Here is a 15,900-nt window from a genome sequence, read left to right as displayed (position 1 = left end):
CTTTGCATCCTTTGAAATTTGAACAATGTGAATTCGTTGCCTACCCAAAAATAAATATTCAAATTTAGGACTTCAAAAAGTCAAGGTACTATAGCTTATGCAACCATGCAAGTGTGTGCATTGAACGTTTTTGCATGGGTTGGAGAAAAGATTCATTTTTTGCTCAATACGCCCTCTGTACTGTGCAAAGATCCTTATCATGGGCATCTATTACCTGCTCAAAAAAGTTTAATTACAAAAAAAGGCAAGGGATGATGTAAGGTTCAGTTTTAAGAAAGCTCTAGATCAGTGTGAAATATAGAAATGTATATTATATAATCATATATTATATAATTTTATAATATATAAAATAGAAATATAAAGTGAGCTACACCATCTAATTTATAATTTTCTCATAGCCACATTGAGAATGTAAAAAGAAACAGGTAAAATTAATTTTTATATTTTATTTAGCCCCAAATATCATTTCAACATGTAATCAATACTAAAAAAATAGGGAGATACTTTATATTTCTAAGTCTCTGAAATCTGGTATGTGTTTTATATGTCTCAATTCAGAGCAGCCCATGTCAAGTACTCAACAGCTACCTGCGGCCAGCAGCTTCTGAATTGGACTGTGCAGCACAAGACATGAGGGGTCAGCTAAGGCCCCAGCTCCTGCTCAGTGTGATGATTTGACATTGCTTTATTTTGTGGACAACACATAGGACGAAGAAGAAATGTGTCTCCAGCTACAGAACCAAGAATGGTGGTGGCAAAAGGAAATGAAGCCTGTAATGCCAGCACTTTGGGAGGCCGAGGCAGGCAGATCACCTGAGGTGAGGAGCTCGAGACCAGCCTGGCCAACATGGTGAAACCCCGTCTCTACTAAAAATACAAAAATTAGCCGGGCATGGTGGCACGTGCCTGTAATTTCAGCTTCTAGGGAGGCTTGAGGCAGGTGAATTGCTCGAACTCCGGAAGCAGAGGTTGCAGTGAGCCAAGATTGCACCACTGCACTCCAGCCTGGGCGACAGAGCAAGACTCTGTCTCAGAAAAAAAAAAAGAAGATGAAATGAAGTACTTGTATGTGCTACTCCAACAAGGATTAACTTTGAAAACATCATGGTAAGTGACAGATGTCAGACACAGGACAAATATTGCATGAATCTATTGCTATGAGACGTCCGCAACAGGCAAGCCTATAAAGACAGGAAGCAGAAGAGCAGCTGCCGGAGGCTGGGGGAAGAGGGGATGGGGAGTGACTGCCTAATACAGATGAGGTTTCTTAGTGGGTGATGAAAATGTTCTAAAACTGACTGTGGTGATAGTGGCAGAACTGTGAATATACTAAAAACCACTAAAGCAAGCATACACTTTAAATGAGTCAACCTCATGATATGTGAATTATATTTCAGTAAGGCAAGGGAAAGAAGGAGAGATGGGAGGGGAGGGAAGAGGAGGGGAGGCGAGGAGAGAAGAGATGAGGAGAGGGGAAGGGAGAGAAGAGGAGGGAAGGGAAGAATAGAATGGTAGTGCTTCTCTGAAAGAATTTGTTTTATGGGCATGGTGGTGCATGTAACTATTGCATTTCTCTTTTGGCATTGGCAACTAGGAAGCTCAAAGCTAAATGTGTGACTCTAATGTGCTTAGGGTCCAACAGAACGTTTTATTTACTCACTCCACATATTTTATTTTTTTCTACCTTACTTCCTCTCTGCCCCAGTTTTCTCACTTTTGTTTTCAGAATGTGGCTAAAACGTATGTATTTTCATAAGACTTTAAACAACTTCTGGAATAAAGTCAATGTACAGTTATAAACAGACCTGCAAACAATTCACGGTTACTTGGACTGTTTGATGAAGATACAAAGACCCTTGAGAAGTAACTAGGAATTGATTTATTTAATAAAATGAACTAAGAAAGTGAGGCAACTTATCCTGAAGAGGAAAAGGTAGAGTGGAGATTCTATTACCCTTCCAGAATTCTGAAAGAGCTGTTTCCTGGGAGCCAGCCTAGAGACACTTCCAAGCACAAGTGGAGGGATTTTGATGAGATGCATTGCCAAAAAGGGGGGTGAAACCTAGCACTGGTGACAAGGAGGAGGCTGGAGCTGTGTGGCCTCTAAAACCACATGTTTTGGGGATGGCTGAGTTAACTCGGTGCAGAGGCAGGGGAATGACAAGTGAGACTCCCAGAGCGCCTCTCACCCAAGCAGGCAGAGGTTCTGTGTTCTCCAGGTGAGTTAAGTCTCTCGGGGGCAAAGCTGGGAGTCCACTCACCTTGGCCAGGAACTGGCTGGCCTGAGAAGCCAGTGCCTGGGTCTGCTCTGCTAAGGACTGGTCCTCGGAGATACCCCGGTTCTCCGGAAGCCACCCCAGAGTGGGCACGCTGGTGAGCGAGGAGGGGCTCAAGTCTCCTCGAGCTGATGGCCACCCTGGAATACACAATTGCTGGAAGCTGGGCCAAGAACAGTCCTTCCAGGAGCTGAAGGACTGAGGCTGAATGTCAAAGCCACCACCTCCGTCATCAAGTTATAGCTCAGTCATCATGTGCTATCTTCACATCAGCCCCAGGAAGTGGCTGGGTAGAGCATTGTCCCCCATTTACAAGGGAGAACAAGGTCCAGATCTGCGCCAGGTCACACGGCTGGCTGGAGCAGAGCTACACTAGGCCTCTGGGTTCCTGGTCAATAGCGTGGGCTCTCACACAGGGACACATGAGTTCTAATCCAGACACTTCCCCTCCATAGCTGTATGAACTTCAGCGTGTCCTCACCTCTCCAAGCCTTGGTCCCCTTGGCTGTCATGGGTGTGACAACAGTGCACACCTCAGCGGGTTATTGTGGGGATTAAGTGAGGTCACATGTGTCAAGGCTTAGCACAGGGCCTGGCTGAGATATGGGCTCCCAGGGACAATGCTCTACGTTTTCAACTCACCCAGGGTCACCAAGATGCCAAGTGGCAGGGCCAGGGCTGCCCCCAGGCTGCTGTGGATCAAGCCAGGACACTTTCCACATCTCTGACTCTTTTGAGTCAAAGTGCCCAGGGTGGGGCCTTGCCTCCCTCCTTCCCCTGGCCTGAGGCCAGTGCCATCCCCAGGGTGAACCAAGTCAGCCCCACAGAGCAGAATCTCAGGCAGAAGGAGCCTCCAGCTGCAGCCCTTCTCCCGGACTCACCTGAGGCCACAGAGGCCTGGGGGTCCTCGGCCGGGCCCGGCCACCACTTTGCAGAGCAGGGCTGTGGGATGGTGAAGGACAAGACCTTGGTCCCCTGGGGCACCATTCCTGTGTGGATGCTGTGGCTGGGCTGGGGTGGGTCAGAGAACAGGTTAACCTGTGGAAGCAGGGAGGCACAGCAGAGCCAAGTCAGGATAGGGGCAAACCTACCTGAAACGCCTCATCTTCATTCAGGGGCTCAACACACACGCCTTGTAGTAATAAATACCATCTTTCAGTGCAGCCCTTGGCTAGGCCAAACACAGGTGAAGAACTGCATGCCTTTTTATTTACTCTTAATGGCAGTCCTGAAAGGAAGACAGGGTGGGGACCCCAACAGCCCATTATATAGAAGAAAAAATTGAGACACAGAGAGGTTAAGTCAGTTACTCAAAATCCCCAGCTGATAAGTCCTTGGAAGAGAATTACAACACTGCTCTATCTGACCCCAACACCTATGGTTCTCCTATTAACAGTAATTTTTTATTAATAATGTGTGTTATAATTATCATAATTAATATACCATATAACATATAATTATTTCTTAACAAATATAAGCATTTCTAATAATTATTATATTGATAATAATAGCAACTAATAGCTGTTTGAATGAATGAGTGAACCAGCAAGTAAACAAACTAATCTGCCGCTGGTAGCGGATCTCTATCATTTGAGGATGGATTTAACATGGCAGCCAGCCCAGTTGGTGAGGGAGCAGTCTGCAGTCAGGCAGGTGACCAGGGAAGGCCTCTTGAAGCTCGAAAGTGGAGGGAAACCACAGGCTGTTCAACGGCTTAAAGCAGAGTTGAGAGAACTATGTTCTGTTTTTGTAAAGAAGGTTTTATTGAACACAGCCATGCCTGTTTGTTTATGTGTTGTCTATGGCTGCTTTCACACTCTGGTGGCAGAGTTGAGTAGTTGTGACAGAGACTATATGCTCCACAAAGCTAAACATTTTCACAATCTGGCCCTTTACAGAGAAAGCTTGCCAACTCTGGCTTAGCATGTGGGTTCTGCAGTCAGAGCCCAGGTTCCTGTCCAGCCTCTACCACAGCACACCTCTGAGTCCTAGTTGGCTTAATAACCTCTCTGCATATGAAATAAGTGCTCAATAAATAGCGGCCACCACCCTGACATTCATCACCATTATCACCACCACCACCATCATCACCACTACCGATCATCAGCATCACCATCATCATCACCATCAGCATCATAACCATCAGCATCATCACCACCACTGTCATTACCACCACCATCATCACCATCAGCATCATTATAACAATCACCACTATTACCATCACTATCATTCACCATCATTACCATCACCATCACTATCACCATTATCACCAACACCATCACTATCATCACCACCACCACCACCACCATTTTTACCATTACCGTCATCATCATAACCATTACCGTTAGTACCATCACCATTATCGTCATTACCATCATTATCTGCACAGCCACCATGGAGAGAGGCCCATGGAAAAGCAACACCCCTTAGTGGCACTTGCTCATCACGATGTTGCGGGGTTATCTTAACTGCCCCCGCTGCACCAAGGTCAGGAATGAGTAGTTTAGGGTGGGCCTGGTGGAAGGGGCTCCCTGGCCCCCAGGCAAGCAGCCTCTCTTGCTTAAGTTGTATAGGTCCTGGCTGTGGCCGAAAAATCAACTCCAAGTGTGGCATGGTCCCCGCTGCCTCCTCCTCTTTCAGGCCCAGCCTCCCCAGATGAGAACAAAGCTGGATTTTAATAATCCCCTCAGCCATCTGCTCAGACTCCCCTGTGGGGGCCTTTCCTATCAGCACCCCTCTCCTGAGGTGACCCAAATCCCATGGGAGGCCCAGCCCTCTGACATGTTTCCCTCCCCAGAACCCTCTCTCAGCCTCAGGCCCCATCTAGGGAGTGACAGGGAATGGGGATGGGCCAGGGAAGCCAGGAGGAGGCCCTTTTGTTTCAGGGACCGAAAAGGAGTTTGAAGCAGAGAAGCCCAAAACCTGAGCAGATGCCCAGGCAGAGTGATGAGGTGGGGAGTGGCGGTGGGGGTGGCAGCTGCAGCTGCTCAGGCCGGGCCCTCCCAGGGCCGGTCTCCCTGGACACAGCCAGGGTGTCCCGGGTGCTCCCCAAGGCCGGATTCACTCCCTCGGGGGATTCTGTGAAAGGTGAATCAGGATTCTGTGAAGGGAGGACTAGTGAATTTGGGAAACATTGAGTTAAACAAATGAATATTCTCTGCACAGATGGATTTCTCTCAGCCTTTAAAATGCTAATGGGCTTTATGAATGGGGCGGGAGGGGAGGAGGAAGAGAGAGGAAGATGTTTCCCCAACTCATCTGCATACAGAAACCTCCCCCTCCCCCCATCCCCACCCAGGGGCTTCTGGGCCAACTTGCAGCCATCAGAACACACTGACAAGAGGTGGTTTTACATCATCTCCGTAATTCCTTCTTGGGTAATTTCTGGTCACCTCAGCTCTTCCAGATCCCTCTTCAGCTGAGATGGAGGAACAGGGGCTGGGGGGAGGTGGCAACATGGCAGCAAATGCAGTGAGATCACTATAAACCCTGGCCAGAGGCCAGTGTAGAGAACAGAGCCCACCAGAAATTCCTGACCAGTCCTGGCTCCCTGCCCCACAGCTGGGCTCCCTGGTCCTGCCCCAACCCCAAGGCTCCAAACCCATCGGTGCTCCTGGGCCAGGCCTCCCCAGCTGCAGATCCCGCAACTACCGAGTCTAGTTCTGCTAGAGCGTGGTGTCACTCGTGCGCTTCAGAGCTAGGCTGCCGGGTTCCAACTCCTGCTCTGGCACCTACTTGCTGAGTGATCTTGGTCAAGTTACTTAACCTCTCTGTGCCTCAGCTTCCCCAATTGCAAATTATTTAAGACAGTGGTCCATAAACATCACCTATGACCATTCTTATTACTATAACAGTCATCAACCGCCTCATCCCTATGCCTCTCTCCACACCCAGTGCCAGGGCCTGAGTGCCAGGGCTTACCCAGGCATGAGGAAAAAAACACCAGTTCTGGAATCAGAGTGATGTAGGTTTCAGTCCCAGCTTTGCCTGTTGCACCAGCTGTGGGATGTTGAGCAAACCATTCCACCTGGCTGTGCCTCAGTGTGTGTGTGTGTGGAGGGGCTCAAATATGACACCATGCCTAGCCTGGGTGTCCAGCGCAATATCCCCAGCGTGGCTCCCTCCCAGGGGGGTCCAGCCCTTCCCTGTGGGCTCTGAGCAGAGTGAAGTGGCTCGGTGGGTCCTGGGGGGGTCTGAGGACTGCCTCTGAACTTGTGGCTTCTGAGCAGAAGACCATCCTGGGGTCTCTCCAGCCTTGGGGGTAGAGTGCACAGAGGTCCAGATGGAGTGAGGAAGACTGGCCAGCTGGAATCTCAGCTCCCCTCGAGCCCCATGAACCCGGAGTGAATCCTCCCCACTCGGGGCTCTGTGTTCTCTTCTGCACATAGGAGCTCAAGCCTGCCGTGGACTGCTCCCCCAGGGAAGCTGTGAGATGGGGTTGGGCAAGAAGTGATAGTATCATCCTGCTTCCTTCTGGCAGAGCCCTGAATGGTGCTCATACTTCTGAGGCTGAGAGAGGGGTTGGGGGAGGGAGCAGAGCCCTCGGGCCAAGCAATCATTTTTCCAGAAAGCGAGAGTGACTAAGCTGGCACAGAACCATTTCCGGCCTCTCCTCCTGTGACACCCTCACACACATGAGCCAGGGGTCTGGGTGCCAGCCAGGGCAGGGTGAGTACACATGGGGGGCGCCCTGAGTCCTACTGGGTCAAGGGAGCACCCATGAGAGGAGGCACCCCAGCTGTGCTCCCCCGTGTCCACCCCCGCCTGTGTCACTGTGGCTGGCACACAAGAGGCCTGGCAGTAAACACCTTTATAATAATAATATTCCCTAATGCTTACGAAGTGCCTGACTAGTGCCAGGTAAATGCTTTCTGTATACTGACTCATGCCCTTAAATGAGTGCAGGAGGAAGGAAGGGAGGAGGGAGGGTGGAGACGCTCCACGCCTCCAGCCCCCGCCACTCCATGACCTTCAGCAGCCCCTACCCCAACGGGAGCCCGTTTCCCAATCTGCCAAATGGGGAAGCCCAAGTGTTTGGGTCTGATGACCAGTTCCTTTCTCCTTGGACCTACTTGGAGTCTGCAGCCATGGGAATGTGGTTTCCCCAGAGAAGATGACCCAACAAAGCCCCCTCCCCTCCCTTTCCTGACTTCCTGGTCTCTTCCAACCCTGGATGTGGCTCAGCGGTTCAGAAAGCTGGAAGGAGCCTGCTTGGCTCCCAGAAGGAAGTCTGATTAGCCCCTCTTTTACAGATGTGCCAGATGAGGCCAAGAGGGAAGGGTCCTGCCTGTGCCAGGCAGCAGGTGTGGGGACGCAGGCGGGGGTCCTGGTCCTAGAACAGGCCCCCTTCCATTTCCTCACCACAATGGCCTCCGCCCACCCGCCCCGGAAGTGCCTCTCGACTTTGAGAGCAGCAGCTGTGGTGGGGGCAGGGTCCTGGAGCATGACAGGGGGAGGCACTGGGGCGTCTGCATCTCTGCACCTCAGCTCCCACATCCTCCTCCACTGCTGCCTGATGAGGCAAGAGGAGGGCACAGCAAAAGCAGGAAGCCACGAGGGGCCGCACAGGTCCCACTTCCTGCCTCACTCAGAAAAGAGGAAGGTGCAGAATTCGCAGCCTTCTCCCAAGACGGGGTGGGGGCTGGGGTGGTGGGTTCCCCCTCTGCTCTCCTCCTGCCCCATACTGCCGTTCAGGGGAGGGGAGAGGCTGTGGTGAGGTGGTGGGGAGGGAGAAAGGCAAAGGTGTGATCCAGGAAGATTCAGGCCCAAAGAACAAGCACCAGGGGCTGAGCAGAAATTCTGTGTTACTCTTTTGAGGTTCACAGAGTCCAAGTAATGTCCTTAAGGTCACACAGCTGGTTAGCAATGGAGCCAGGAGTCGAACCCAGGTGGTCTTACTCCAGAACCCATATAGAAGGAGAGAGATTCTCATGAAATTCCTGGGCTCATGGTAGCTCAGGCCTGTAAGCCCAGCAGCACTTTGGGAGGCTGAGGCAGAAGGATCACTTGAGCCCAGGAGTTCAAGACCAGCTTGGGAAACAAAGTAAGACCTCGTCTCTACAAAACATTAAAAAAAAAATTAGCAGGGCACAGTGATGCCTGCCTGTAGTCCCAGCTACCAGGGAGGCTGAAGTGAGAGGATCCCTTGAGCCCAGGAGGTTGAGATTGCAGTGAGTTACGACCACGCCACTGCACTCCAGCCTGGGTGACAGAGCAAGACCCTGACTCAAAAAAAAAAAAAAAAAAAAGAGAGAGTCCAGGGAGGGCAAGGTCACTGCCCAAGGTCACAGAGGAACGTTGAGGTAGAAGAAAACTGGCGTTCCACTATCTCTAGGGCCTCAGTAGATGGAGGAGGCAGCAGCCTTTCTCTAGGACTATGGAAAAGTGTCACCTCCTTGGGGACTTGGGCCCATGCCTCCACCCCATCCCGGCCTGGTACCTTGGCCCCGAGGCGTAGCTGGTCGATGGTGTTCTCAGCCTCAGCGTACTTGGTGAGGAGCCTGTGGTAGTCTTCCTGCAGAAAGGGGGAGCAACACGGTCACATGCACAGGCACACAATGCACCCCTCCTTGCTGGGAGACCCTGATAGCAAACCCCCCTCCATAAGGGCTTCTGGGTTCCTGAGAGGAACGCATTCAATGGTGGGATCCAAGCTGAGCAATCTTCAGGCTTGCGTGCAACACAGACCCACCACGTTCAAGTTCTGGAGCATGAGAGGGCAGTGGGACAATTCTTCTACCCCCGTAACAACGGGTCTAGACTGAGGGCCTTTGGCTGGTTTACCTTGATACATAACCCACATTGCAGACGGCTGCCACTATTTTATTTATCCAAATGCCCTGCCCACCAGTTGGCTCTGTGGGGTGAGGCCCATATCTGTCTTTCCCCCTGCTGCACTGTTGGTGTTTAAGCAGCATGTGCTTAAGAAGTACTTGATTTTCATTGGCTAATTGAATGAATCACCCAAGAGTCCCATGGCAGAAAAATAGAAGACTTAAAATCACTGTTCCACCTACTCAGAGTCACTTATCTTAAACAAGCCCAAAGAGCTTTATAAAAACAGGTCATTGCAGGAAAAAAGGAAAAGCATGTCACCTTTGAAGGATGTGAGGAACTGACTCCTTCTGAAAACGGGTCGGTAACTAAGTAACTAAGTACCATTATGGGTCAGTAATGGTAACAGTAAAAGGACAGAACGGAGCACCTCGCTGGCCTTTCCCATACGAACAAGAACTTGGTAACCAAGCAGTTGAGAGGGACACTTTTACTTTGTAGCATATTTCCAGCAATTAATGCAGGAGTGAGATCATTAGCATACTACCACTTTGTCACCTCAAATGAAAGACTAGCCCAAGACGATGACCATCAGAGGCTGTCAAAATCACAAACAAGAGAGCAGCAGGCATCCTGTGCTTGCTGAAGGAGGCACACAGGCCACCTATCATGTGCTCTTGCCAAAACTCCCCACGCCCGTGGAGCTTGTGGTCTGGAGGGGAAATAGTCATGTTTCTCCTCCAGACCAGCAAAGCCTCTAGCTCAAAACCTACCAATATTCAAGGAAAAGAGGACAATGGGACACATGAAGAGAGACCACAGCACATCAGCAAAGCCCAGACTGTGGAAGACTCTGCAGGACAGACTGATTTCCGCAACAAATGAATTGCACGGCAGAAGTAAGAAGGAGGACAGACTAAGAGAGTAAAAGAGATCTGAAAAAATAAATGCAAGAAAGAAAGAAAAAGAAAAAGAAAAAGGGAGAGGAGAGATTTGAAAGGCACCAAATGCAATATACAAGCCATGTTTGGATCCTGAGGCCCATGGACGGGAACGAATAAGCCATTTATGAGACACAGAGAGATCTGAATGCGGGTTTGATATTTGTTCATATTTAAGGACCTGGTGTTAACATTTAGGTGACCATGGTATGTGGTTATGTTTAAAATAAGGTCTTTATCTTTAGACATATACACACTAACGTATTTTTAGATAAAATGATTGGATGCCTGAAATTTTGCTTCAAAATAATCTAGTGGGGGTGAATAAGGGAGAGGTAAGGCCACAGGCAAGAAAGGTTTTTGGGAGCTGCTAATTGTGGATGCAGGGGGTAGGTACGTGGGAGTGTATTCTACGATTTTCTCTCTTGTATGTGTTTTAATTCTTTCATAGCAGAAGTTGAAAAGAAGCAAACAGATCATCCTTGAAACACGAGTACAATCACGGGTCTTTTTGAGCAAAGGGCTTGGGTGTATCTCAAGGCTCCAGGCACACCCTCCCTCCACCAGCAGGGAGTTCCTGGCCCAAACCCCAGGCCTCCCTACCCCAGCCAGCCTCTATTCCAGGGCTTCCCACCCGAGCCAGCCTCCACCCCAGGCCTCCCCACCCCACCAGGCTCTACCCCAGGGCTCCCCACCCCAGGCCTCCCCACCCCACTGGCCTCCATCCCAGGGCTTTCCACCCTAGCCAGCCTCCACCCCAGGCCTCCCCACCCCACCGGCCTCCGTCCTAGGGCTTCCCACCCCAGCCAGCCTCTATCCCAGGCCTCTCCACCCCAGCCAGCCTCTACTCCAGGCCTCCCCACCCCAATTAGCCTCCACCCCAACAGGGGCCTCAGTGACACATCCACAGCCATAAGTCCCACTAACCTGGAGCTGATGGACCAGCTCAGTGGCTTGCTCAGGTGTCTGAAATTCTTGGGGTACCCTGGTGATGGGGTGGGCAGGAGGCGTGTCCTTTGCCAGGGCTGCTTCTCCACTGCTCAACAGCACCTCCTGCACAATCTCAGCCGGTGACTTGAAGATGAGGGGCCTGGCAGGGGCCTGAAGCTTCCTGTTGTGGCTTCTGGACTTGGGGGGACGGTAGCTCTCATCTTTGGGGAATCTCACCCGGGGCTCTACCTTGGAGAAATCGGGGAGTGGGTAGTTCAACTGCCCCCGGCCATACTTGGGGGCATTAGAAGACGAGCGGCCAGCCAGAGTGGCTCCCTGTCTGGGCAACAGCCTGCCCTGCCGGGTTGGCCTGGGCTGGGGATTCAGGGGGCTGATGGAGCCAATGAATCGGGAAGGGAGTGGCTTAGGTGACGTCTTTGTCTGCTTCCAGATGTGTTCCTCGGGCTGAGCGCATGAGAATCTGGTCGTTTCTCTCCTCCATCTATCTGTGGCACGCTGCAGACTCTGGGCTGGGGGAGCTGAGGAGTCCTGGAATTCCATGGCGGTTGCCTGAGCAACGCTGCCTCCAGTTCTGTCATCTGGGCTTAGGAGGTGGTGGCTGGGGCCCTCTGGCAAGGTTTCTGCCAGGGCAGTGGGCTGGGGGCCATCAGTCTCTCCTTCCCAGGTAGAATCAAGGCTGTCACTAGGGTGGTCGAGGCTCACCGTCCCACTGCTCCAGGACCTTGTCGGGCTGAGTTCAACGGATGGGTTGACCTTGGAAAGCTTGTCCCCACTGGCTTGTTCGCCAGAAGCCACCCAGCCCCTGGCCTGACCATGCCCAAGAGCCACGGGGCTGGTGTTTCCATGGCCCTCCAAGCTGAGACCAGCCTTATACCCCAACCTTGGGGAGCTCTCTCCAGCCTCCTCAACCTCCAGACTTCCGAGGGTCCCATCTGGCTCCTCTTCAGTCATGTCCAGCTGACGGCCCTGCTGGGGGAGCCAGGCAAGAGGCTCGTGGGAACTTGCTGGGCTGTCCACATCCTCTGCTTCAGCCTCTGGAAAGACAGGCCATTCACTTCTTAGCATATAACAGGTCTGCACCCACCATGTAACTTACCCTAAGTCACTTCAACTCTCTGGCTTCCATTTCCTCATCACGTGGGGATGGAAAGAATCCCAACGTGGTGGTAGACTTAGCCAAGTGCTTGTCGGATACCTGATCTGGTTATCTCAGAGGTCCTTCAAACTCAAACCCAAACCTGGTGGATGGTCCCTCCAGTGTCTCCTCCCATCTCAGCAGATGGCAACACCATCCCCTCTAGGCATACAGGCCAGAAACCTGGGAGGCATCTTTGCCATCTCTCTCCTTCTAACCCCCTGAATCCAATCTGTCACTTGGTCCTGTCCAATGGGACCTCCTATAAAGATCACAAACTCATCTACTGCTCTGAAGTCTACCACCACTACCTTGGCTCGTATCCCATCCTCTCTTGTCTGGCTAACTGCAGTCATTAGCCACCTAACCATCTCCTCCATCCTCACCCACATCCCCCATCTGAAAACTCATCCATGTCTTCCTGTGGAAGAAAAGCAGAACCTTCACTATGGTCCTAAGGTTGCTGCCACCCTGGCTCCATTAGCTCTCCCGATCCATCTCTCTCCATGGCCCCTGAAGCTCCCCCTGCTCCTGCTGTGTGCACACAACGCTCCTCCCACCACGGGGGCTACGCATGTGCGCATCCCTCTGCCAGGGAATTCTCTCCCCTCCTTGGCCTAGTTAACTCCTATCTGTCCTTCAGGCGTTCACTCAACCTCTGCCTCCTCAAGGAAGACTTAGATCTCCCTTACTAGGTCAAGTTCTCCCTTTTACAGGCCCTCATAGGACTCGCTGCCTCTACTTTGTAACACTTATCATAGCAGCAGTTTTCCATTTATTTGTGTGGTTGTTTCATTGACATTTGTGTCACCCACTACACTGCAAGCTCTATGAAGCCAAGGATGCTCTCTGTTTTGTTCACGATTGTATTTGCAGTGCTGGTACCTGACACTATTTGTTGACTGAACAGAAGGAAGGAGAAAAGGGAGGTGAGTGAGGAAGAGAGGGAAGGAAGGAGGGAGAGAGGAAGATAAGGTATATAAAGCCCCCAGGAAATAGACAGTTACTGTAATTATTACATAGTGGGTACTTAAGAAATATTTATCCATCTACCCACCCATCTATCCCGCCATCCTTCCTCCCAACATCCATCCATCTACCCATCCATGCACCCATTCATCACCCACCTGTCCATTCATCCATGTATCTAACCACCATCCGTGCAGTCATTGTTTATGGAGCACCCACTCTGCTCTAGACCCCGTGTTGACCTCAGGGATAGGTCCAAGTTTCATGAGACATAGTTTGGGTACCACCAGGCATAGACTCTGTTCAGGCAGATGCACCTTTGTCTCACTCTCTGCTCCTTCATGCTCTTTCCCCTACCTTTGATGCCTTTACGTCTCTTAACCACTTAACATGTCCTTCAGCAAGTTACTCTTGCTTACAGCAGCATTACTTGAAGCCCAGGGAGGTTACGTAAGTTGCCAAAGATCACCCAGTGGTTCCGTGGACCTAGGACCCAGGCCCCAGCCATGCAGGTGAGTTTGCTTCCACCACTAGGGGTCATGCACTAGGGGTGAAGGGGCCTGGGTTTTGGAGCTAGGGAGCCCTGGGTTCAATCCTGGCTCCTGTGACCCCTCACTGGGGCCATGGGCAAGCTGCTGACCTCTCTGGCAATCCATAGTCAAACTTGAGGCTAGTTCCTCCTACCTGACAGAGGGTGGTGAGGAGGGAACAAGAGAGGGCCAGACTCTGCCCAGCCCTGTGCCTGGCATAAGACAAGGTAGCAGCTGTTACAACATAGCAGGGGGTTACCATGTGACCCCAGGAAGAGATACCTCTGCCCTGTCAACCCAGTGCATCTCAGTCACCATCCCCTGCTGGAGAGAGAGCTCAGAAATGGCTCCTCAGTGGGCAGCAGTGGGCAGTGCCCACTTTGAGCAGATCTGGTGTGTGAAACTTTGAGTAATGGCACAATCCACTACCAGAGGAGGCTTCTCTACCAATCATACCAGCCTGCGGGAGTCACAGGACCCTAAAACACGGGCATCTCGCTCATAATCTAAGTGCAATAGCTACCACGTATCCAGCTCTTACTATTCTCCACAATATGATTCCTCTCATTTTATAGATGGAAAAAGCAAGATTCAGGCAGAAGGAACTTGCTAAGCAAAGCTAGGAATTTAGTCTAAGTTGGTCTGGATGCAACCAGAACACACCTATTGTAGAAAACAAGAAATGCCAACATTCCCATTGCTAATTGGGATTTTAAAAAACCTTAAAAATGTCCAGGCATGACGGCTCGCATCTGTAATCCCAGCATTTTGGGAGGCCAAGGTGAGAGGCTCGCTTCAGGCCAGGAGTTTGAGATCAGCCTGGGCAACACTGTGAGACCCTGTCACTACAAAAAATACAAAAATCAGCAGGGTGTGGTGGCATGCACCTGTAGGCCCAGCTCCTTGGGAGGCTGAGATCTGAGGATTGATTGAGCCAGAAAGGTCGAGGCTGCAGTGAGCCATGATCATGCCACTGCACTCCAGCCTGGGCAACAGAGCAAGACTCTGCCTCATTAAAAAAAAAAAAAAAAAAAAATCAAAAATGGACATAACCCCAGGACTAAGTAATTCAAATTACCAAAGATATGATCAAATCAAGTGTGCAAAGATATATTAATGACATTCATCACTGCATTATTTATAACAGCAAAATCTAGAAACTACTAAAATGCCCAGCAGTAGGAGACTGGCCAGTTAACCATGGAATATCCATGGAAGTCTAGGAATGACTTGTGGGAGAGGATTTGATGAACTACGAAAATGTTCACATGTATTAATTTAACCAAAAAGCAGGTTATAATGAAGTATGTAGAATACTGTTCCATATTCACATTACATTTGCATATCTACACATATGGAAAACAGTGGTTATCTGGGGATGGAGTGGGACAATGAGTAATTTTAAATTTTACCTAATTTTGTGCTTTTATTTTCTGGTTGTTCTGCAATGAATGGTATTATGTATACAATTTAAATCTTTAAAAATTTTAAATTATAGACTTTGTAGAATTTAATTGAAAATGTTGAAGCAGCCTCCACTCTCTTCCCCCCTGCTAGATCGTGTGATGGCCGGGCGTGGTGGCTCACACCTGTAATATCAGCACTTTGGGAGGCCGAGGCAGGCAGATCACGAGGTCAAGAGATTGAGACCATCCTGGCCAACATGGTGAAACCCTGTCTCTACTAAAAAAAAAAAAAATACAACCAGGCATGGTGGCGCGTGCCTATAATCCCAGCTACTCGGGAGGCTGAGGCAGGAGAATCACTTGAACCTGGGAGGTGAATGTTGTAGTGAGCCGAGATCGTGCCACAGCACTCCAGCCTGGCGATGGAGCAAGACTCTGTCTCAAAAAACAAACAAACAAACAAAAAAGAACGTGTGATGTTGTTTTGGGGACAGGACACCACTGTGGGGGTAGGGGTGTCAGTCTCACCTTCTCCAGAAGTCTCTCCTCCTGACTCAGAATCCTGATGCCCATCGGGCTGCGGGTGTGGGTCCCAATCCAGGGGCGGCAGGTGCTGCTGGGCCAGGCGGAAGTCCTCCAGGAGCTCGGGGCTGGTGGCATTGGGAAAGAGTCTCTCTTCTTCCCAGCTTTGTGAACTACTTCTATCCACATCCCTCTTGTCCTCGGCCCAGGCCCAGCGCCGCCGCCGGGGGCCCTTCCCCAGGCCAGACTCAGCCCAGGGGATCTCAGTCTCCGAGCTGGCCATTGGGGCTGGCCTGGGCTTCACCTGGGCCACTTCATCTTCAGGAGACAGAGCTGCTGCCAGGGGCCCCAGAGTCACCGCTGGTTCCTGTCAGCATCGGCCATCCTGCCTGTGCC

At 50.8% G+C, this 15,900-nt stretch overlaps 1 protein-coding gene across 9 annotated transcripts in view; it reads right to left on the bottom strand.

Annotated features, from left to right (window-relative positions):
- The window catches only part of AKNA (AT-hook transcription factor), a 63,580-nt gene that overhangs the window by 29,900 nt on the left and 17,780 nt on the right, over window positions 1-15,900 (bottom strand). For all 9 annotated transcript variants that reach the window (XM_055271349.2, XM_063636827.1, XM_063636825.1 and 6 more), the window contains 5 exons: window positions 15,511-15,900; window positions 10,919-11,976; window positions 8,716-8,790; window positions 3,158-3,314; window positions 2,262-2,416 (listed from right to left, as the gene is read on the bottom strand). In XM_055271349.2, the coding sequence (XP_055127324.1) occupies window positions 2,262-2,416; window positions 3,158-3,314; window positions 8,716-8,790; window positions 10,919-11,976; window positions 15,511-15,787 (1,722 nt within the window). In that variant the 5' untranslated portion in view covers window positions 15,788-15,900. The remainder of the gene's footprint in view (window positions 1-2,261; window positions 2,417-3,157; window positions 3,315-8,715; window positions 8,791-10,918; window positions 11,977-15,510) is intronic.

This window comes from Symphalangus syndactylus, chromosome 3 (genome assembly GCF_028878055.3).
Source record: "Symphalangus syndactylus isolate Jambi chromosome 3, NHGRI_mSymSyn1-v2.1_pri, whole genome shotgun sequence".
Classification (NCBI taxonomy): domain Eukaryota; kingdom Metazoa; phylum Chordata; class Mammalia; order Primates; family Hylobatidae; genus Symphalangus; species Symphalangus syndactylus.
This window is presented reverse-complemented; position numbering and strand designations above follow the sequence as displayed.